The 23,225-nt window shown below is 36.2% G+C and overlaps 1 protein-coding gene across 6 annotated transcripts in view; it reads left to right on the top strand.

The window, feature by feature from the left end:
* Positions 1–22,763, top strand: part of git2a (G protein-coupled receptor kinase interacting ArfGAP 2a) — a 29,866-nt gene extending 7,103 nt beyond the window's left edge. Inside the window, exons 3-20 of one of the 6 annotated variants that reach the window (XM_058775081.1) lie at positions 1,179–1,291; positions 1,925–2,030; positions 2,189–2,275; positions 2,380–2,510; positions 3,384–3,478; positions 3,746–3,791; positions 4,542–4,593; positions 5,479–5,551; positions 5,654–5,751; positions 6,635–6,746; positions 6,826–6,968; positions 7,116–7,223; positions 9,375–9,653; positions 14,133–14,215; positions 14,430–14,621; positions 17,449–17,604; positions 18,559–18,622; positions 19,744–22,762. In XM_058775081.1, the coding sequence (XP_058631064.1) occupies positions 1,179–1,291; positions 1,925–2,030; positions 2,189–2,275; positions 2,380–2,510; positions 3,384–3,478; positions 3,746–3,791; positions 4,542–4,593; positions 5,479–5,551; positions 5,654–5,751; positions 6,635–6,746; positions 6,826–6,968; positions 7,116–7,223; positions 9,375–9,653; positions 14,133–14,215; positions 14,430–14,621; positions 17,449–17,604; positions 18,559–18,622; positions 19,744–19,953 (2,148 nt within the window). In that variant the 3' untranslated portion in view covers positions 19,954–22,762. Of the gene's footprint in view, positions 1–1,178; positions 1,292–1,924; positions 2,031–2,188; positions 2,276–2,379; positions 2,511–3,383; positions 3,479–3,745; positions 3,792–4,541; positions 4,594–5,478; positions 5,552–5,653; positions 5,752–6,634; positions 6,747–6,825; positions 6,989–7,073; positions 7,224–9,374; positions 9,654–11,429; positions 11,526–14,132; positions 14,216–14,429; positions 14,622–17,448; positions 17,605–18,558; positions 18,623–19,743 lie in introns of those variants that run through there. The other 5 variants (XM_058775085.1, XM_058775080.1, XM_058775083.1 and 2 more) reach the window with 5 other exon arrangements.
* Positions 22,764–23,225: the final 462 nt, after the last annotated feature.

The following is a 23,225-nucleotide window of genomic DNA, read 5'->3' as shown; positions in this document are numbered from 1 at the left end:
ACATGGTGTTTATATTAGGTATTTATATGCCAGTCTTGATTTAATCAAATGATAATTAAAATGATAAATTATCCATTTTATTATTGAAAAGTGTCCGCCAAATTTAAAATTAAATTTCATCATCACAAATTAAAACTTTCGATATTAAAATGAAATAGAGCAATGTGACAGAAATGGAGAGAACTGCAGATAGAATGAATTTGCAAATACATGTAACCAGAAATAAATCATTTGCTCACTTTCATATAAGTCCAAACCCATAATACTTGGTCGGGTTTAAGTCAGGTTTTTATTCACATATATATGTGTGTCAGTCATTGTTTAGATGTAAATAAAAGCCTAAAGTAAATCTGTTTATCATATAAAGCGATCATTTCTCTGCACAAGGCTTCTGTTTGCAATGACTTTGTAAGTTTTGGTTACCAGTCGCCTGTAGCACGAAACCGGTAAGTTCACGTTTAGTTTAAAGCAAACTCTGAGTTTTTGGGCTCAAGAAGATTTTGAGTGGGTTTCGTCACCTTTAAATTGATGGAAATAAACACCTCAGGTGTCATTAAAAATATCTCAATTTGTCTTCCGAAGATTAATCAAAGTCTTTGAAACAGCATGAAAGGGAGTAAATGAAAACACAATTTTAATTTTTGGGTGAACAATTAATTTAATGCTATAATATCAACAGAATTAAATTTTATTAAGCTTTTACATTCTCTTGAAATTTTTTTTTTTTTTTTTATGTATGCAAATTTATTTGATTAATTAAAAATGAGTAAAAATATCCATAGAAAGCAATCTAATAGCCATTATTTTGTCTGCCTCTTATTTTAATTAGAACATGGAAAAACACCGTATTGTGTGCTTGTGTAGCCTGCAGCATTGTCTCTCTTAAGCTTCCGTTCTTTTGATGTAAATGACTGATAACATCAATCCAGTAATGTCTCTCTTCATTTAATGTGTCCTTGTGTAGTACATTTTTCCACATTCTTCTTTACAGGTCTGGGTTTTTTAATCCATCAATGGAGTCATTTGAATGGTTATAAGAAAATGGTTTATTGGTGCGCGTCCTCACCGGAGGGCCTTCCAACAGAGAGTGTGACTCACAAAGCATATTTAAAGGAGCATGTTGTCATGATGAATTTTTGTCTTGTGATGTATGCCCTCAATTTCTTTTTCATTCACAGATGGTTCAGACGTTATACAACAATGGTGCTAATGCAATATGGGAGCACACTCTGCTGGACCCGTCATCCATCACGAGCGGGAAACGCAAACCCAATCCTCAGGATAAAGTCCAGTGAGTAATAAAAAACATAATAGAAAGCTGTTTGCTTGGTATGCACTTCCATTCAAAACTTTGGGTCAGTAAAGTACATATTTTTGATAGAAATCGATACTTTTATTTAGAAATGATGCATCAAATTGATCAAAAGTGACAGTGAAGTCATTTTTAATGTTTCAAACAATTTCTGTTCCAAATAAATTCCGTTCTTTTAATAATCTTAAAATAAACCTCAGAAAAAAATAGCACAAAAGTATTAAGCAGCACAAATGTTTTAAACATTGATAATAATAAGAAATGTTTCTTGAGCAGCAAATCAGCATAATAGAATGATTTCTGAAGGATCATGTGACACCGAAGCCTGGAGTAATGATGCTGAAATGCATTCAGCTTTTCCATCACATGAATAAATTGCACTTTAAAATGCAATAAAACACACACATTTTAATTGATAATATTTCATAATGTTACGGTTTTCACTGTATTTTAATTGAATTAATGGTGAGCATAAGAGTCTTTTTAAAACCATTAAAAATGAACAACCCCAAACTTTTGAAAGGTCATATATACAAAAAGTGTCTGAAATACGCCAACTCCCCCAACTGTTAACTGGCTCTAATAACTCCATTATTTCTCTCACCCAAAAAGCCCTAACAAAACAGAGTTTATAAAATCAAAGTATCAAATGCTGGCTTTCGTCCATCGTTTACCCTGTCGAGATGACGACAGTACAGCAGCTGCTGATCTAAGCAAGGTAAGAGCTACCTGTTTTATGGTTTGATATTTCAGTTATTCAGTTCTTTCAAATATTTGATGCATTCATTATTACATCTAATACTCATCTGATGCAGCTGTCTTCTGTCAGACTTGTTGAAATGTTTCTATTGACGTACATTTTATTTGATTCTTTAGCAACTTCACTCCAGTGTTAGAACCGGCAATCTTGAGACTTGCTTGCGGTTACTGTCGCTTGGGGCTCAGGCCAACTACTTCCACCCGGTAAAGACCTCTGATCTCACCTTCATGTTATCATATTCAGTTACGTTAAAAATGCTCTCCAAACATACTACTCGTTTTTATTGGTTCTGCACTCCTTTGAACAGGAGAAAGGGAACACCCCGCTGCACATAGCAGCTAAAGCAGGCCAAGTGTGCCAGGCTGAGCTTCTCTGTGTTTATGGGGCAGACCCTGGTGCTCCAGACTCCAACGGCAAAACGCCCATCCACTATGCAAGGTAATCAATAGCTAATGCATTAATGATCAAAAGTCAAAATCTGCATTTATTGATTTTTTTTCCTATATTGTCAATGTGGTGATTTAAAAAGAATGCTTGTCATGGATTTGTCATGTGTCCTTCACTGACAAATATCCAGATTAAAGGAATGGTCCACCCAAAAATGAAAATTCTGTCATTACTTACTCACCTTCATGTCTTTCCAAACCTGTATGGCTTTCTTCTGTGGAACACAAAGAAGATATTTTGAAGAATGTTGGTAACCAAACCGTTGACTTCCACTGTATGGACAAAAAAAATACAATAGGAACCGAAACTGTTCTTTGTTTTTTTTTTTTTTTTTATCCAGAAGAAAGAGTCATACAGGTTTGGAAAGACGAGGGTAAGTAAATGATGACAGAATTTTCATTTTCAGGTGAGCTATCGCTTTAAGTCCATGGCAGTATTATTTATATACTAGAATAAAATTTATTAGTATTTGAAATTCTTTTATTTTTATATCTTTAGCTTTATTTAAAAATATAGTTATGTTAGTTTATTTTTAGTACTTCAGCTGAAACTTGCCAAGGAAATATTTATAATTCTATATAAAATTTCATCAAATACATATATTTTTCTTTGTTTCAGCATTATTTCAATTACCAAAAATGACCATTTTAATAGTTTAATTTTAGTTAACAACAACACTGGTCCACAGATCTGTATGGTGTCCTGTTTGTCATTTTATGATTCAGAAGGCCCCTATTACTGGTACACATTTCATTAAGGCTGTGAGAAGCACCACGAGCGCTGAGGGCAGCATTTGGCACAGTACCCTAAAGTTCAAAAATAAAAACCCATGTGTCATAACGTCATTGTGTTGTTTGTAATCAGGCAAGCTGGCCATCAGGACCTGGCAGACAGATTGGTGGAAATACAGTATGAGCTCACAGACAGGCTGGCCTTCTATCTCTGTGGGCGGAAACCTGGTGAGTCAGAGCGCTGAGCGATGGTGTGCTATCATGATGAGAGCTGATGTTTTGATATCCAGCTGCGGGGCTGCAGACGCTGATGAAGCCAGTTTATAGCACACTCTTACTTTAGTGGGTTATGGCCTTCAGAGTGCCAGATGGCTCAATAAAGCAGCGCAGTAATGTTGGAATCAGCTTAATGGGCTTTATTGCTTTAGTGTGCATCTTTATCAGTGGATTGTCAATTGAAAATGTTAAACCATGTCAATACATTCTGTTTTTCAGACCACAAGAATAGACAGCATTTCATTATACCGCAGATGGCGGATAGGTAGGAACAATCTAATGCATTCTGATGTTTTTCTGTGTGAACTGGTGCCATTTTTATAGAAGTTTCTTCTAGAGGAGTATTTTGGGATGTGCTTGGTCATGTTCTGCTCATTGAATTAGTGGTCGACCGATATATTGCCAAGGCCAATATTTGGCATTTTTCAAATATCGGAATCGGCCGACGTGTTTATTTTTTGCCCCTCTTCATTCTTTGCTGTCACCGTTTATTAGCTCTGTCTATTACAGATAAAAGTCTGTCTAATAGACCGATAGAACTATTAAACAAAGGAATTAAGAGGTATACAATAAAGTATTATAACGATTGCTTTATTATTAGTAGTAATGGAAAGGCAAACATAATAATAATTTATTTACTTTATTTATCATGATGGATGATGGCTTTATATCGGCCAGCCTGCTCTCTAAGATATCGGCATCGGCTGTCAAAAAAAAAAAAAAAAAAAAAAAACTATATCGGTTGACCACTATATTGAATAATACTGATTGCATCCTAGAATACTTCCCTAGAAAATAATAGGTTTTTAAGGTTCACATAATTTAATATTAATATCTTGCCATTTCCTTTTTTGCTGTCTTTGATGAAAAAGAAATGTGTAAGTATTTTACATGGAGAATGGCAATTGAAAATTTAATTTCACATTTGTCTTTTGGCCACTACAGTCTTTTATAATAATGCTATTTAATAGTCAAAGAAAACTAATATTATTCACCATTTTATTCCCTTTTATAGAAGTCTGGAGTTAACGGAGTTTGCAAAAGCTGCAAAAAGAAAACTACAGTCTGTGAGTCCTCTGTATTTTTATTTTATTTTACTTTAAGCAATACATCAGGCTTGACTGCCAATATATCAGCATTTCTTTCAAACGGAACAAAACGAAGCACCAATACTGGGGAGTAATTGACTAAAAGTAGCAATGCTGCTAAATTGAACTACATATTTCAGTACAGTAGCTTTGGGAAGTCTGATGCTTTTTAGCGAATCAGCATGTTCGGACAGTTAATGTAGATCAGTGAAAATGATTTAATTCAACTATTAACAGAAGTCCCTCCAAATTATTTTTATTTTTTTATTTTTGTAGCAAAATAATAAACTAACTCATGCTTTATTATTTTAAGTTGATATATTAAGGGGAATATTGATTTAAATTGTCTTTTCTAAAATGTGGTCACACAGCAATGACTGTGTTTCAGGTTTATCTGTTGAAATGTTGTCACTCTAATTGAATGCAATCTATTACAGCCTACAAAATGAATACAATATGCTACCAAAATTCAAAACCATATCCTTATTGTTTAGTATCAGATAAATGCTACTGTGATTGCAGAGATAAACAATGCCATTTGTTAGATGCATCTGAAGATTGTCATTTTAAATAGCTGTATTTTGCTAGTAGATTGTAGTGTAGGTATACTTTTAAAAAAACAAACAAACTTGGCTTTAACTACTGTAGCTTGTTACTTTGAAAGCTAAGATTGCTAAGCACAGAGGAAACGGTCGGGCTTCTCTGAAGCAGGTGGCCTTAAGTGCCGCAACAGCCCCAAAACCGTTATCTGCCAGTTATTAATATAAAAGACAGCATCTTTATTTGCTCCAGACATGCCTTTATACAGTTTTACAGCCATTGAGAGCACGGATGACTGATGCAACTCTGCTAATATCATTGCAGCTCAGTGATCATCTGTTTGAGGAGCTGGCGATGGATGTGTACGATGAAGTGGATCGAAGAGAGACGGATGCAGGTGAGATGATCAGCACTTAATAAACAATGAAAAGAACCGACTCAGGAAACGTGTGCAAACGTTGATGAGCACTTTTTTTTAAATTTTTTTTATCTGGTGCAGTTTGGCTGGCCACTCAGAACCACAGCACCTTGGTAACGGAGACAACAGTTGTGCCTTTCCTTCCTGTAAACCCAGAGTACTCATCAACACGAAACCAGGCAAGTTCTCAACAGAAAGCTGTTATGCTTTCACTAAAGCCTTTTTAACAGGAAATAAAGATATTGCGCTTTGACATGTGACATTTTATAACGCCTTTAAGCAGTGTTTGCAGCTAGAAGTGCAACAAGCAGAAATGTGTCAGACGAAACCGATGTCAAAAAATTAATAAAGGAAATGGCATCAAAACTGTTATGCACTGAAGCTTAGAACCAAACCACAAATGACAGATTTGCATATAATTTTTTTTTTTATTTTACTTAATTTTTTTGAGAAGTTGTCTGCTGTTGTTAGTTGTCACTAAGTTGTTAGTGCTGACACTAACTAGGAAGGCTGTGATTTTATTTTATTTATTTATTTATTTTTTTTGTAATAAGCTGTCCACTTTCAAGAATAAAACGAAAGAACATTACTATAAATTACTTTAGTAGTTTCTACATGCATATGGGCATCTTTGTCCATTTCTATTTTAAGGCATATTCAAGAAATAGTTCTCCCAAAAATGAAAAATTGCTGAAAAGTTCAGAGATTTGGAGAAATCTAGCTTTGCATCACTTGTTCACCAGTGAATCCTCTGCAGTGAATGGGTGCCGTCAGAATGAGAGTCCAAACAGCTGATAACAATATTACAATAATCCACACCATTCCAGTCCATCGATTTAAACGACTTGTGAAGTGAAAAGCTGTGTGTTTGTAAGAAATACATTTATCATTAAAGGGGTCTGGATCAGATCTGGACGTTTCAGAATGGTAGAAAAGATTATTGTAATGTTTTTATCAGTCATTCTGACGGCACTCATTCACTGGTTACTAAGTGATGTAAAGACCAACTAGCTGTTCAGACAATGACTATGCAATAAAATCATCACTGAATTTCTTTTACAGGGAAGACAAAAGCTGGCAAGGTTTAACGCTCACGAATTTGCCACACTTGTGATTGATATTCTAAGTGATGCAAAGCGACGCCAGCTGGGGAATTCAGTCTCAAGTCCTAAAGGTACAGCCTGCACATTAGTCTTTGATCTCTTCTCTTTTAAAGTTGATGTTTCATGATTGTTGTGTCTACTACTTCATAGACAATGTTGAAGTATTCTTCAAAAGCATGGGTAGTCGTCACGGAAGTGAAAGCCAGGAAATCGACCAGCCAGACTATGACAGTGTGGCGTCCGATGAGGACACGGACACTGATTTACGAGTGGGCAAAGCAGATAGAGCTAAGGTAGACCTGTAAAGCATGAGGTACTTTGTCTTGTGCCATTCTTGCCATCACGGCGTCGATACACACATGCCGGATGTCTTTCCCAACTACTTCTTCTCTCCTCAGAGTCTGGACTCTGATCAGTCCGATGGACCGATTTCTGTGCAGGAGTTCCTGGAGGTGAAAAATGCCCTTTCAGCCTCGGAGGCCAAAATTCAGGAATTGATGAAGGCCAACAGTAATCTGAGTGAGGAGCTGAGATTGATGCAGAAAAAGGTACCAGAGATTCAGCCGTGAGCGCTGAAGACCCTGGTCAAAGCAGCTTTTCTGCTCCTAAACAAAGCAAGACCGTCTAACCCCTACACCTGCACCTCTTCTCGCACGCGAGGAGGCAAAATTGACAAGGATTATGATTCTAAAAGTCCTCTGGAATGCTGATGTCAAAATAATACTGTAATAACCGCTGTAAGTGTTCAGATAACCAGCATGACCTTGACCTCTAAACCATTGGAAAAAGACGTTTACACAGTATTAGAGACGTGAAACCAAAACATACTGACGGTTTAGCATTTGAATGCAGATGATTAGCTGGCATGCTAACCTCCCTAACCATAAACCCAAGTTGGCTCTTGCATCAGCATGACTCATTTTAATTGGCTGTGTTCTATATGTATGTGCATTATACAAGGGTTTCCAGAATACAAATCGGAGCTAAAATTATGGATTGACTATAAAATGATTATGAATTGAATTTGTAGCCTTTACTGTCATTTCGGTGTGTGAAAATAGTTTAAAATGTGATGTATTACTCTTTCACATTGACCAACCCAAGATGATAAATTATAATTTAGTTGGAGAGAATTTGCTCACGCTCACTGAAGTTTTTAGACATGCATAAATCAACTGTAACTGTTTAGTAATATTTTAGTCCCTAAATGGCCCCCTGCATTTAAAGAAGTTACAGTTGCAGCCCTCCTCTTACATTTCTCATTTAATTATAGTTGAAAGTGGTGATTAGTGTCCTTCAAAGATTTGGTTATGGATGATTTTGACTGTTCAGTCCTCTCATAAAAGAATATGTAACTAGTTTAGTGGTGTTGTTTGGCTTCTTGCTTAAAATGTATAACGCGTTGAAAGTGGTTTTGGATTATATGTATTTCCCACACAAAAGGTTATATATGATGTTTCCTGGATACTCTTAGAAATGATTGTGATTAGAAAAATTAGGCCATTGTGACATACAACTGTGTGGCTTTGCATTGGACGCGCATCTGACTGGGTAAAAATAGAAATGGCCAAAATCATATTATTATCACGAGTGACGTCTTTAGGCTCTGCATTTCCTTTTTGATCCTAGCCAACGTGTCTGCTCGAGCTCTTTGGCTTCTCTCTGTCTCTCTCTCTGTAGATTCTTAGGCACGTCTAACTTGCGCTTGTTCTGTGAGCATGTCTAGACATTACATCTGCCTGTGCCTGCATGCTAAACTGGACTTTTTGCTGTTGAGAAATTTGGATTTATTGAGCAACTCCATATAATGGTTTTCTCAAAGTTCCCCTAAGACTATTTTTCATCATAATTTTTCTTAATTATAAGATCTAAATACATTTCTTGTTTCATAGAACACTTTCATTTGGTTTTAATCTATATAAAAATTATTTAAATGTAACCACTTATTTTAATTTGTAAATGGATTTTTATTACAATCTCACAAGCCCCCTGCAGTATCATGGAGCAGAAATCCTTTTCTAAAAAGATGGATATTATGTTAATTATTTTAAATTATATTGATTTCTCATAGGCCAGATTTGAAAGCTATTCCATCAAACTAAATGGTAGAAAATATGATGTGGTCCTTTTTTTTTTTTTTTTTTCCCATTACAATTTTGTAATATTGGATCTCATTCACTAATAATGTGCACACATAAATTTGTGCATAAAATCTGAATACAAATATTTTCATGAACAAACCATAATTCACAAAGTTTTATACTAAAATTGATTCAAAATGTATGAACAACTGAAAACCACACATACTCTGGGTGGCCTTACGTTCGCCTTGAGATGAAAATTAATATATAAATATTTCATATAGCTGTGAGGTTTCTCTGAATGACAACTCTGATATGAATGACAACTCTGATATGAATTATTTCATGAAAAGTTCTACTGTAATCCACACAATTATTAGTGGATGAGACCCGTTATTTTGATACTAATTTTATTTATAAAAAGGAAAAGGCAAAGACGGATTTAATCTTTTTTTTGTTTTTTTGTGGCTAATATAAAAATTCTGTAGGCCTGTAGTGGGCGACACTCTAGATGAGGGGTCATTTATTTCTTGACTGACAGTTTTTCCTGTAAGCTCAGCTTTGCTACAGTTTCTGCTTTTCTCTGCGTTTCTCTGGCTTATTCGTGTTTCTCTTCAGCTGCAGTCTCTGCAAAGCGAGAACAGCTCTCTCAGGCGGCAGGTCTCCACTCAACAGCCCTATCAGGCCCCTGGCGGCCCTGACCACCCTAATCCCTCCAGTCCCTCCTCCTCTTCCTCCTCTTCCTCCTCCTCTGCCCTGAAACGGCACCTGTCTGCACGGGCGAGCCGCCCCATGTCTATGTATGAAACCGGCTCTGGTCTGAAGCCCTTTCTCCCCAAGGGAGAGACTCCTTATCCTGAGGAGACCTTCCCCACCCTGCAACCCTTCCCAACCTATGTAAGTAAAAACCTGCCTCTTGCCTTCTCTCCTTCTTTTTCTTCTTCACCATGCTTTTCAAATGTTGCAGCATGCCAATGGTACGTTTCCAATTCTCTGCGTTTTATGAGAGTTAACAAAATACTCCATGTATTATCTGCTCCAGGTGTGTGTGTGTGTGTGTGTGTGTGTGTGTGTGTGTGTGTGTTCACTGCTGTGTGTGTGCACTTTGGATGGGTTAAATGCAGAGCACTAATTCCGAGTATGGGTCACCATACTTGGCCACATGTCACGTCACTTTCGCTTACTTCACTTTGCATCCTGTTAACTCGCATAGCAGCTATTTCACCATACTTTCTGTTTCCTGATTTAATTTCATGTGTCATTTGGGAGTTACAAAACATGTCTTTATGGCCAACTCAATGCATAAGTCACACAGTCTCATTCTCATTGCTTTATGTAACTTGGTTTGTATGTAGAATTTTTTTTTTTTTCATTTCAAGCTCTAAGGAAAAGGTGTAATTTTATGACAGTATGACCGATAATGTTGTACCAGGATCTGATAATTGGGGTTTACTGTGATAAAGTGAGTAATTGAATATGCTTCAAGTCAGTGTACATAATTTTAAACCTATTTTTAAGTATTAAACATTTATTTAGGTATACAACATTTTCACAGTGGAAAAAGTTACTTAGTGCACTTCTTAATTTTTTTTTTTGTTTGTTTTAAACCATAAAAATATCTTTTGTACATGTTACGGTTACTCTAGCTCACAAAATTCAGTATCGTCTTGATGTAAAATGCCCAGTATTTTATTTTCAGCTTTTTACAATGTAAGTTCCTATTTCATTTCCTTCATTTTTTTTTTTTTTTTTTTTTACTGACCTTTTGAGTGTTGACATTAAAAATGTTTTAACCCTATGGCTTTGCATCGCTTTTACTGAATTTTAATGATACTGATTATTTTCCAATGCATGTAAATGTTGCAGCTATTCCAACTTTATTCATCAGTCATTATTATTTAACACTGTATTTGTGCTGGGTTCTGTAAAACTATTGCTTCATGATTGTTCATAATTCATAACTAATATTAGTTTATAATGTTAATAATGTATTGGTATACACTACCGGTCAAAAGTTTGGGGTCAGTGATATTGTTGTTGTTTTTTAAAGAAATTAATGCTTAATGGTAATTAATAATATTGATACCTTTTATAAAGAGTGCATCAAATTGACAAAATTGGACAATACATTTAATTTTTAATGTTTCAAAAAAATTCCCTTTCAAATAAATGCTGTTCTTTTTAACTTTTCTGTTCATCATTGAATATTGAAAACAAATATATCGTGGTAAAATGCATAATAAAATTGTATTCTATGAGAACGTTTTTTTAAATTTCACAATATTACTATTGTACTGTATTTGTGATTGAATAAATGCAGCCGTGGTGAACAAGACATCTTTCAAAAACATAAGAAAATCTTGCCAACCCCAAACTTTTAAACTTGCGTGTGTATGAATTAATAATAACTTAGATCATTGTAAGTTTAAGTTTCAACATTAATGGTAAAGAATTGAACCTTACTGTAAAGTGTTACCAAATTATTACTATTGACTGACTACTATTTTGTTAGATTGTTACTGTTGACAACATCATGCCATCTTACAGAAGTCAAAATTCCTCTATCACCTTGTTCTCCAGCCCAGGCTCTCCATCATGGCCAAGTACTTAAAATATATAATATATATATATTTTTGTCTTTCATTCTTAAGTTTTATTTGCACCCCTTTTTAGATGGGAAAGGGTGTGTTTGTGGCCACCTCCTCTTCCCTCCCCTTCCTCCCCTCCTCATCCTCTCCGTCCTTTTTGCGGGATGAGAGTACACAGTGTGCTAAGTATGCTCCTCGCGGGACCGGACGGAAGCAGCCGGAACCCTTCACCTCCTCTCCACCCTCCTTCACAAACTCCTCCTCTGCCTCCTCCACTCCCATCCATCCCTTTTCCTCTTACACCTGTTGTGCTCCACGCATCACCGTGCATGAACGCTCCCTCCACCAACCCTCCGGGGACTGCTGTTTTCAACTGATACGTATTTCTGCCTTCATCATCATCATCCTCATAGATAGCACATGCATTTCATGGCTTGTATCTTCATTCCCAGGGTGCACTGCTCAGGGCTTGTCCACTGCTGCTGCTCACACATCTGTTCAGGATGTCTTGTAAAGCTACATGCTCTGGGCTGACAGTAGAAAGAAGAAATACGCAATTGTGAAATAATATGTAAATGAGCTGTGTGTGTGTGTGCAGATTTTTAGATTGGTGTTTCTGTTGTCATTGAGTGTGTTTATGCATTTTGGGTCCTGTTTATGGGTGTTTAGCACCATTCACAAAATGAGCCACGTTGTATCTGTAAATATTTAGTGTCACAATGATATTTTTTTTAATGCATCGATCTGACAATTGAATTTAATTAATCAGTCTATTTATTTATTTTTAAAATTGTTTTTGAATACACTATACCATTCAACTACCGTTCAAACGTTTGGGGTTGGTTTTTTTATTTAATTTTTTTCCCCCTTTTTTTTTGTTTGTTTTTGAAAAGTCTCTTATGCTCACTAAGGCGGTTTATTTGATTAAAAATGCAGAAATATTACAATATAAAATAAGTATTTTCTATTTTGATAGAATTTTCAGCATCATCATTGTCACATGATCCTTAAGAAATAATTCTAATATGCTGATTTGCTGCTCAAGAAACATAAAAATAATAATTTTTATTGTTATTGAAAGCATTTGCGCTCAATATTTTTGTGTGCACTGTGATGCAATTTTTTCAGGATTCTTTGATTTAATAGGAATTTTGAAAGATCAGTATTAATTTGAAATGGAAGTCTTATAACGTTAGAAATGTCTTTGCAGTCTCTTTTGATAAGTTTAATGCATCCCTGCTAAACAGGTAAAATCGTATTGACCCCAAACGTTTGAACAGTAGTGTATATCCTCACTTGAAGGCGATTGAGAATCTGGATTTTTAGAGCTGATTATGTGAATAAGAATAGAATCTACAGTTCAGTACACTGGGCATTAATATAATTGATTATTAAACTCTACTGATTTTAAACTGTTAGATCAATACATCACAAAGCATTGGCGCATTTTTACATCCCTACAGGGAGATGTGTGTAGAGCAGATGCATAAGAGTGTGTTCAGTGGAACCTTAATTTGATTTTTCCACATCATGTGGCAGTTTTCCAAGCATCATGACCAGTGCTGCCCTGATAACAAATTGATACAATACTCTGTTAATATCCCAGCTCAGAGCGCTGCTGGCGTCTGACCCCATTACCTCATTATCCTTGAGCACAGTGAATCATGCTTCAGTGAGACTGTCAAATGTCTTTACTGTAAATGCTTTACTGCGCTGCGAAGGAAAACACCGATCAGAGCCATGACCTACATTCAGTTGTAACCCTGAGTTTAACCCCTAAGGACACGCAAGTTGTTTAACAGCTAATTTACTTCAGTTTTTGCATCCACTGGTCATAGCTTCAAAACAAAGATGACCTATCCACTGGACTTAAAAGTGCATTCAAGGTACGGTACACACTGTTTTAAAAGTTTGGGGTTGGTAAGATATTAGTAGCAGTTATTACAATGTTCTGACCATTTCTGTTTAAAAATATTTCAAATCTTAATTTAAATCCTTCAGAAATGATGTTAATATGCTGATTTGCTGCCCAAGAAACAGTTCTAGTTATCAATGTTGAAAATATTTATGCTGCTTATTATTGTTATGGAAACTGATATTTTCATTTTATGATTTTGATGAATAGAAAGTTCAAATAAACAGCATTTATTTGAAATGTATAGTTTTTGTGACAATGTGTAAGTCTTTAATGTCACTTTTGATCAATTTAATTTACTAGCAGTATTAATTTCTTAAAAAGAAAAATCTTACAATCCCTAAACTCTTGAACAGTGGTGTATATACTGTTTTTGTGTGTGTGTGTGTTTACTGGTAGTCAAACCGTGTCCTTGGCATTGTAAGCTCCATATTAGATACCAGCACAAAGCACAATGTATAACAGTGTCCAGCCTTATTGGTCTTTTCAAACAGAGGCAAATGGAGAAGTGTAAAGAATCATGCTCAAATTGTTGCTGGCATCTTTAGCACTCGGTTAAATATAGTAGATATAGGCTAGAAGTGCATGTGCAAAAATAAGACGACTCACATAAGCACATTTACAGACTTGACTAAAACTAATTTGTTTGATCGCCTCAGGTTTTCCCACCTTGTGCTTTTCAAAGTATATTGCCTGAAATATCTAATGAATCTAATGCTAAAAGCTTGCTTAATACTAGACTGACCATTCCAATAATGCAGATTGCTGAATTTAATAATTAGTTTAATTTCATATGAACTACCAGACATATTGATCATCGCTGATTTCATTATGTGCCACCTGTTCTTTTACTGTGTCCTTTCCTCTCTTTAGGCCTCCAGATTTGACAAGCAGAGCAGTGTGTCCGATGGTGACTATGATAACACGGTTAACGAATCTGATCTGGACGACTCTGGGTATGTGTCCAGTTTCCTTTTTATGACCTAAAAAACTCAAAAATGTCTCAAATCCTGCTGGCAAACAAAACCAGCCTCTTTTCACTCTGAAAATAAGAACTGCCAGTCCTCTGCTTTTAGCCAAGTAAAGTGAGGAAACACACTAATGATGCTCTAAAGGCATCGAGCATGACTCATCCCTGACGCCTCATTATTATGTCCTCCCTCTTCGCAGCTTTGGCCGAAGATTTCGTCTGCGCAGCAGCGGCTGGATGGGAGAGAGCGGCTCTATACCTGAGCTGGATGATCACGAGTGTGAGCCTGACCCCAGTCTGCCCAGCACTGAAGACGTCATCCGTAAAACTGAGCAAATCACCAAGAACATCCAGGAACTGCTGAGGGCTGCGCAGGAGAACAAGCATGAGAGGTGAGAGGATGTCAGTGTCAGCATCTCCCATCTCTTCCACTATCATATATGGCAGCAAAAAATCTGATGTCATTTAATTCCCTTCTTCCTTTTGTTAACTTCTGCCACATATTTAACATTCACATGTAAATTGTTGGTACATTTCATGAGTAGGTTACAAATAAAGGGATAGCCCACCAAAACAAATTCTTCTTTTACTCACCCTCAACATGTATGACTTTCTTTCTTCTATGGAACATAAAAGAAGATATTTAGAAAATTGTTGGTGACCAGTCAATGGGACAAAAGTTACAATGAAACGAAACTGTTTGGTCACCAACATTTTTTAAAATATCTTCTATGTTCTGTAAAAGAAATGGTCATATAGGGTTTGGAATGACATGAAGGTAATGACAGAATAAAAATTTTTTGGTGGACTATGCCTTTAATCATTAGACCAATCAATGTTTTTAGAAATCAACGATTTTGGGTGTAAGAATTCTTAGATATTTCAGATGAAATCTAACATAATACCAATATATATATTATACATAATATATGTATGTGTATGTGTGTGTGTATATATACAGTATCTCACAGAAGTGAGTACACCCCTCACATTTTTGTAAATATTTTATTATATCTTTTCATGTGACAACACTGAAGAAATGACACTTTGCTACAATGTAAAGTAGTCGGTGTACAGCTTGTATAACAGTGTAAATTTGCTGTCCCCTCAAAATAACTCAACACAGCCATTAATGTCTGAACTGCTGGCCACAAAAGTGAGTACACCCCTAAGTGAAAATGTCCAAATTGGGCCCAAAGTGTCAATATTTTGTGTGGCCACCATTATTTTCCAGCATTGCCTTAACCCTCTTTGGCATGGAGTTCACCAGAGCTTCACAGGTTGTCACTGGAGTCCTCTTCCACTCATCACGGAGCAGGTGGATGTTAGAGACCTTGCGCTCCTCCACCTTCCGTTTGAGGATGCCCCACAGATGCTCAATAGGGTTTAGGTCTGGAGACATGCTTGGCCTTTACCTTCAGCTTCTTTAGCAAGGCAGTGGTCGTCTTGGAGGTGTGTTTGGGGTCGTTATGTTGAAATACTGTCCTGCGGCCCAGTCTCCGAAGGGAGGGGATCATGCTCTGCTTCAGTATGTCACAGTACATGTTGGCATTCATGGGTTCCCTCAATGAACTGTAGCTCCCCTGCGCTGGCAGCACTCATGCAGCCCCAGACCATGACACTCCCACCACCATGCTTGACTGTAGGCAAGACACACTTGTCTTTTGTATTCCTCACCTGGTTGCTGCCACACACGCTTGACACCATCTGAACCAAATAAGTTTATCTTGGTCTCATCAGACCACAGGACATGGTTCCAGTAATCCATGTCCTTAGTCTGCTTGTCTTCAGCAAACTGTTTGCGGGCTTTCTTGCGCATCATCTTTAGAAGAGGCTTCCTTCTGGGGCGACAGACATGCAGACCAATTTGATGCAGTGTGCGGTGTATGATCTGAGCCCTGACAGGCTGACCCCCCACCCCTTCAACCTCTGCGGCAATGCTGGCAGCACTCATACGTCTATTTCCCAAACAAAACCTCTGGATATGATTCTGAGCACGTGCACTCAACTTCTTTGGTCGACCATAGCGAGGCCTGTTCTGAGTGGAACCTGTCCTGTTAAACCGCTGTATGGTCTTGGCCACCCTGCTGCAGCTCAGTTTCAGGGTCTTGGAAATCTTCTTATAGCCTACGCCATCTTTATGTAGAGCAACAATTCTTTTTTTTCAGGTCCTCAGAGAGTTCTTTGCCATGAGGTGCCATGTTGAACTTCCAGTGACCAGTATGAGAGAGTGAGAGCGATAACACCAAATTTAACACACCTGCTCCCCATTCACACCTGTTAATTGGGCCCAATTTGAACATTTTCACTTAGGGGTGTACTCACTTTTGTGGCCAGCGGTTTAGACATTAATGGCTGTGTGTTGAGTTATTTTGAGGGGACAGCAAATTTACACTGTTATACAAGCTGTACACTCACTACTTTACATTGTAGCAAAGTGTCATTTCTTCAGTGTTGTCACATGAAAAGATGTAATAAAATATTTACAAAAATGTGAGGGGTGTACTCACTTCTGTGAGATACTGTATGTATATGTGTATATGTATATATATATTTTTCTATTTATTAAAAATGACAAAATAACACTACCATTATCTATTCTTTTTATATTCTATCTACTTGATTTCTTTTTATTTATTATAAAAAAACGACTCTCTTACACTAGCATTCTCTATTCTTTCAATTCTTTTGACTTTTCTTTTTATTTATTAAAAATTGACCCTCTAACACTAGTGTTCTCTATTTGTTTTTCTATTCTATCTACTTGTTTTCTTTTTAGTTATTATTAAAAAATAATATGCTATGTTAACTTGTCACAGTACTTATGTATTGTTGCTCTTTTGTTGGTTTGATTGCTGCTTTTGTCCTCATTCGTAAGTCGCTTTGGATAAAAGCGTCTGCTAAATGTAAATGTAAAATTCAACATGTATTCACTATAAATTCTCACTGTCCTTGCTGAATAAAGTTTTAATTTCTTTTTAAAAAGTCTTACTGACCCCAAACTTTTGAACTGTAAATATCTGCGGATACAAGTGAGGCTTTTTGTTACCCTATTTGTGGAAAGTGCCTGTTTATGCAAATCACTTCTTTGACTCAGTTCCTCCATTCATAGCTTCTCCATTTTCTGTCTACTCTCAATTGTCTGTGTTCATCATTTGGGGTCTGTCCTGTCGGGGGCCACGCTCTTTTTGGGTCCCGATCTGTCTGTTTCCCCACCAGTGCACCATGTGAGCAGAGGGAGAGTGTCCGCAGACTTAGACACAGTCTGGGTTGTTTCAGCACACTGGTGCCTTGGGCAGACAAACCCCCGTCTCCCATGCAGTCCCTCGGCCTAAGAGCTCCCCACCCAGCCAACCCCAACAACCCTGCCTCCTGGTACTCTGGCCTCTGTCCCTGCCTCACAGGCACAGTCTCTACCTCTACCTCTCTCTTCATAACCTCATAACCCACTAATCTGAACATGAATGGAATACGCATGATTACTACTATGCTGAAGGCTTGTGTCAGTTTGCATTGTCTTCTAAACCTCACCTTTATCTGCAGGAACTCACGTTGGTGCACTTGGTTTCTCTTTTAGGAAAAGGCTTTGTACTGACATCCATCTAACTTTCGGCCTTTCTGTTTTGCACTGGTTTGTATTTCATTGCAAAATAAGCTGTTATTTTTCAAATTGTTGAAATTATTTTACAAGATGTTTTACCCTCTTAAAAATGTATTAGCGCTGGGGATGCATCATGCTGCACAACTAACGTTTCAAACAGATCTGCATGGGTTTTTTTATGTGTGTGTGTGTGGATTTTTGCACAGAAATTGTAACACTTACAGCATTTACTGCAACACTTGTAAATAAATCAAGGCAAATGTATTCCACACATTTTCTTAATATACCTGTAATTTTTCTGCGAAATGTGATATGTCTGAGTGGAATAAAAATCACTACTATTCGACCAAGGTATTTTTTAAAGACACAAAACTATCTGTATACAGTACAAACTGTATTTTCCATGATAGTGTAAATGTCCAGCTTTAAGGCCCATTCACACCAAGAACAATAACTATAGCGATAACTATATTAGAATCTATATTAGTGTGTGCTGTAGTTTTTTTTTTTTTATCTGCTACTTTAAATGCTCAAGCTTCTTAAAGCATTTCTGATTGGCTGTCAGTGGTTTTGTCATTCATCGGCTCAAAAATTTTGAAAAATAATTGGTGTGAACAGGCCTTTGAAGCTTTGCCCTCTGATTGCTGTGTTTATTTTCACTTTTCACTCTTCAAACTCTGATTTTTATTTTTTTTTAATACAGTATCTATCATTTTCTCCTTCAATAGCTTTATACCCTGCGCAGAAAGAATACATGTGGCTGTGAATGAAATGGCTGCCCTGTTCCCCAAGGTGTGCACTTTCTCCCCACACTTCATAAATGCAATAAAGAACTCTGAATAATAATAACTTAAAATTAAAATAAACATTATTTAAATAAATAATTTTATGTTTCACTAGAATATTTTTTTATGTTTAAGTCTGGCTTAAAGGAATAGTTCACCCAAAAATGAAAATTCTCATTAATTACTCGCCCTCATGTCATTCTAAAACTGCAAGACCTTCGTTCATCTTTGGAACACAAATTAAGATATTTTTGATGAAATCCGAGAGCTTTCTGACCCTACATAGACTAGACGGCAACGCAACTACCACGTTCAAGGCCCAGAAAGATAGTAAGGACATTGTTAAAATAGTCCATGTGACATCAGTGGTTCAACCGTAATGTTATGAAGCTATGAGAATACTTTTTGTGCACCAAGAAAATAAAAATAATGACTGTATTCATCGATTTATTCTCTTTCATGTCAAGGCTTTCGATGCACATTCACTAGTACCATGATGCATGCGTGTGATGCTGCTGACGCAGGATCCGGCTTTCTGACATAGAACCCAGATGCGCTACGACGTGTTTGCAAAGAGAGGAACGCACACGCATACATCATGATACTCTCGTGAATTTTAACGGCTATTTTAATGATGTCCTTGCTACCTTTCTGGCCTTGAACGTGGTAGTTGCATTGCTGTCTATGCAGGGTCAGAAAGCTCTCTGATTTCATCAAAAATATCTTAATTTGTGTTCCGAAGATGAACAAAGGTCTTACGGGTTTGGAACGACATGAGGTTGAATAATTAATAACAGAATTTTCAGTTTTTGGGTGAACTATCCCTTTAAGTGTCCAAATACTTTCATGGAGCCATCTGGACATATGGACTAGTAAGCCAAATTATGAACCACTATAACAATCATACTTTTGATAACATATTTGTAAATAATTTCTATATACACACACATTATTATTATTTAAATAAGCTGATTATAAATGTTTATAATTTTACATATATTTTATCACTCAATTTTTTTGTGTCCAAATACCTTCGTGTAGTAGTTAGCCAAGTATAATTATACTGAACTATAAAATGGTCTTAATGAATTTTGTATATATTTGTTTCTGTATTTTCACCTTTCCCAGAGACCACGCTCCGAGACAGTGAGGAGCTCTTTGCGATTGTTAACGTCCAGCGCAAACCGGCTGCAGAATGAGTGTAAGAAAGCGTCTCCTCTGGAGAGCAGCCCTGCAGCCGATGTGCAGTTGGTCACCCAGCAGGTCATCCAGTGCGCTTATGATATCGCCAAGGCTGCGAAGCAACTTGTTACCATAACCACCAAAGAGAACAACTGATCCTGCTTCCACCCATTTCCACCTGTAATGCAACCCTGGTGTTTTTATCAGTAATTATTAGGTATGTCACATGAGGTTTTTTGTTTTTTTTACTTTTTTATCTAAGGTGTATTTGCATGTTTTTATTTTTAATTTAAGGTGTCTGTTGTCAGTGTTGTTTGGCTTGAAGCCATAAGATTAAGCCTGAAATGCTCTCAAGGGTTGTGTAAGGATGTGTATATGTGTGGACCTGTGAAAGTGTATTTGACTAGACGGCAGTTGAGATGTTGTGGATTGAGAAGGATTTGAGCAGAAATGAATCAGCAATAGAGCAGCCAATCACTTACTAAATATTCAGTAAATGCCTGACTCTTTGCACTATTCTGAAAACTTTGACTACTTTTACCTCTTCATATTCAAACATTTAGTACATTTTTTTGTGGTTGTCTGTGTTGTTTTTGAATTGTTAAAATTCAAGCTTTTTTCAATTATCTTAGTTAAATATATAATGTATAATAATAGTAAAAAAAAACTATTGTACAAAACATTCAGTTAATGTGGTCAGGTAGACCAAGTTTAGGTACAGATACAATAAACTTGTAATTATAAAGATGTCAAATTAAGTATGAATTAAAAAAGATCATATTTCATTTCATACCCAAGGTAAATGCCTTTTTCTCGTTTGGATAAATCAGGTGGCTATTATTCAGATTTACAGTGTGCATTAGGGGTCAACCAATTATCGCCGTCGATATTAAGCATTTGTATGGTTATCGGTCATTTTCAAAACTGATTTGCCGATAAAATAATTTAAAAGCATTTAAAGAGAGTTTTTGTCGGAGCCCTTATTATTCTTAAATTTGACATTAATTTTCATTTTTACACCAGACATATATATTGGCTCAAAATATTGGTTATCTGTCTACTTGATCAGTAATAATAGATATCGGCATCGGCCCTGAAAAACACACATTGGTCGACCCCTAGTGTGCATTAAAAAAAAATAAATAAATAAAGTGAGGAAATGTTAATTAACCTTAACCTCATATTTCATCAGTTATTTGGAGGTCAAAGTACAGTATTTAATTACACCTTCTTCTTTTTTTTTAATACACTGCAGATGAACAATCTCCACCAGCAGATACCGATACTGTGTTTGTGATGGTTTAGATGCCTTTTTGGTTTTTTTAGATAGTTCCTCATATTGTACATTCAGTTCAGTGTTTTGGGCAGCTCTTAACTTCGCAGCTCTTTTTATTTCCTCTCTAAGTATTTTAGTCTAGCCTGATCAGGTTAGTCTTACCAAACAGTTGTGCAGTGGACTGGTAGCTCAGTGTTAAAATTCCCCTTGTTTGAGTGTTTGTAGTTGTTTAGATGAACTGGCCTTCCACTCATTAATATTATTGCTATGCCTGTGGTTAAAAAGAAAATGTTTATTTTTTAAATAAACTTAATTTATAATTTTGAGCTTCAATTGTTGCTCCAGTGTTTTTGTTAATATCACAAACTGAGCCATATATGAATAAAGTGAAAAATAAAAGACCTAAACCTCATCCCAAATTATTTCTACTTATGCTTGTTCTTTTTATGTTCATGTTTTGAATGCCAAAATGCATTCTCTTATCTAGGGGTGGGCGATATATCTGTAGAGATTTTGTCCTATAGTCTTTTTAAGCATTGTGGTTTAAAAACAAGTGATTTTATCTAAGGTGTATTTGCATGTTTTTATTTTTAATTTAAGGTGTCTGTTGTCAGTGTTGTTTGACTTGAAGCCATAAGATTAAGCCTGAAATGCTCTCAAGGGTTGTGTAAGGATGTGTATATGTGTGGACCTGTGAAAGTGTATTTGACTAGACGGCAGTTGAGATGTTGTGGATTGAGAAGGATTTGAGCAGAAATGAATCAGCAATAGAGCAGCCAATCACTTACTAAATATTCAGTAAATGCCTGACTCTTTGCACTATTCTGAAAACTTTGACTACTTTTACCTCTTCATATTCAAACATTTAGTACATTTTTTTGTGGTTGTCTGTGTTTTTGAATTGTTAAAATCCAAGCTTTTTTCAATTATCTTAGTTAAATATATAATGTATAATAATAGTAAAAAAAACTATTGTACAAAACATTGTTAATGTGGTCAGGTAGACCTAGTTTAGGTACAGATATAATAAACTTGTAATTATAAAGATGTCAAATTAAGTATGAATTAAAAAAGATCATATTTCATTTCATGCCCAAGGTAAATGCCTTTTTCTCGTTTGGATAAATCAGGTGGCTATTATTCAGATTTACAGTGTGCATTAGGGGTCGACCAATTATCGCCGTCGATATTAAGCATTTTTATGGTTATCGGTCATTTTCAAAACTGATTTGCCGATAAAATAATTTAAAAGCATTTAAAGAGAGTTTTTGTCGGTGGGCGATATATCGGTAGAGATTTTGTCCTATAGTCTTTTTAAGCATTGTGGTTTAAAAACAAGTGATTTTAAGCCATTGAAACACAATCAGCAGCGAAAGAAAACTCAGAGAGGCAGGTGGTCATTCAGTGCGGGAGTTATTTTTTGCCGCTTTATAGGGCTTAACCGGTTAAATACACACACTCGCGTCAAAATGCCCATCTTTACAAGTATCCTTGCAAATACAGTAATTTAGGTCTTAAGTGAAAGCAAACAGCTGAGAAAGAAAACAAATGTGCAACAGCATATTGGATCCGGCAGCTCTTAAAGTGACAGCGGTCTAATATTCCTGCTGTCTGTCATTCATGTTAATCAAACAACAAAAAGAGAGAAAATCTCGAATAAAGAAGAAATATGTATTTAATTTACACCGTGAAGAACATGCAGTGTTTGTATTACTTTATACAATGTAGCATTTCTTATTTATTTATTCTGCTGTAGCTTTTTTGTCCTAGTGTTTGTAATTAGTTTCTTGTTCTTATTTTATATTTTATATTGTGATATATATCACTACTGTGAAATAAAATTACTATATCGTAATATACGATTTTGGTCATATCGCCCACCCCTACCCAGTTTATTGTTCATTGACTACTATAAACATGTTATGCATGTTTATCTTACCCAAAATTTTAAACATTGATTTTTCCAGGCACTATCAAAACACTCTGATCCGGCAATCTCTTGCCAGTTTAGCTGGTGTGGTAATATGGCTGACATATTACATGGGAGAAGAAATTCAGATTTGGTTGCAGAAGTGCAGACCAAAATATTTGTGTATTATTGTGTTGTTTTTATTTATTTATTTTTGTTTGGACTCTCATTCTGACGGCACCC

This window comes from Onychostoma macrolepis, chromosome 05 (genome assembly GCF_012432095.1).
Source record: "Onychostoma macrolepis isolate SWU-2019 chromosome 05, ASM1243209v1, whole genome shotgun sequence".
NCBI lineage: Eukaryota > Metazoa > Chordata > Actinopteri > Cypriniformes > Cyprinidae > Onychostoma > Onychostoma macrolepis.
This window is presented reverse-complemented; position numbering and strand designations above follow the sequence as displayed.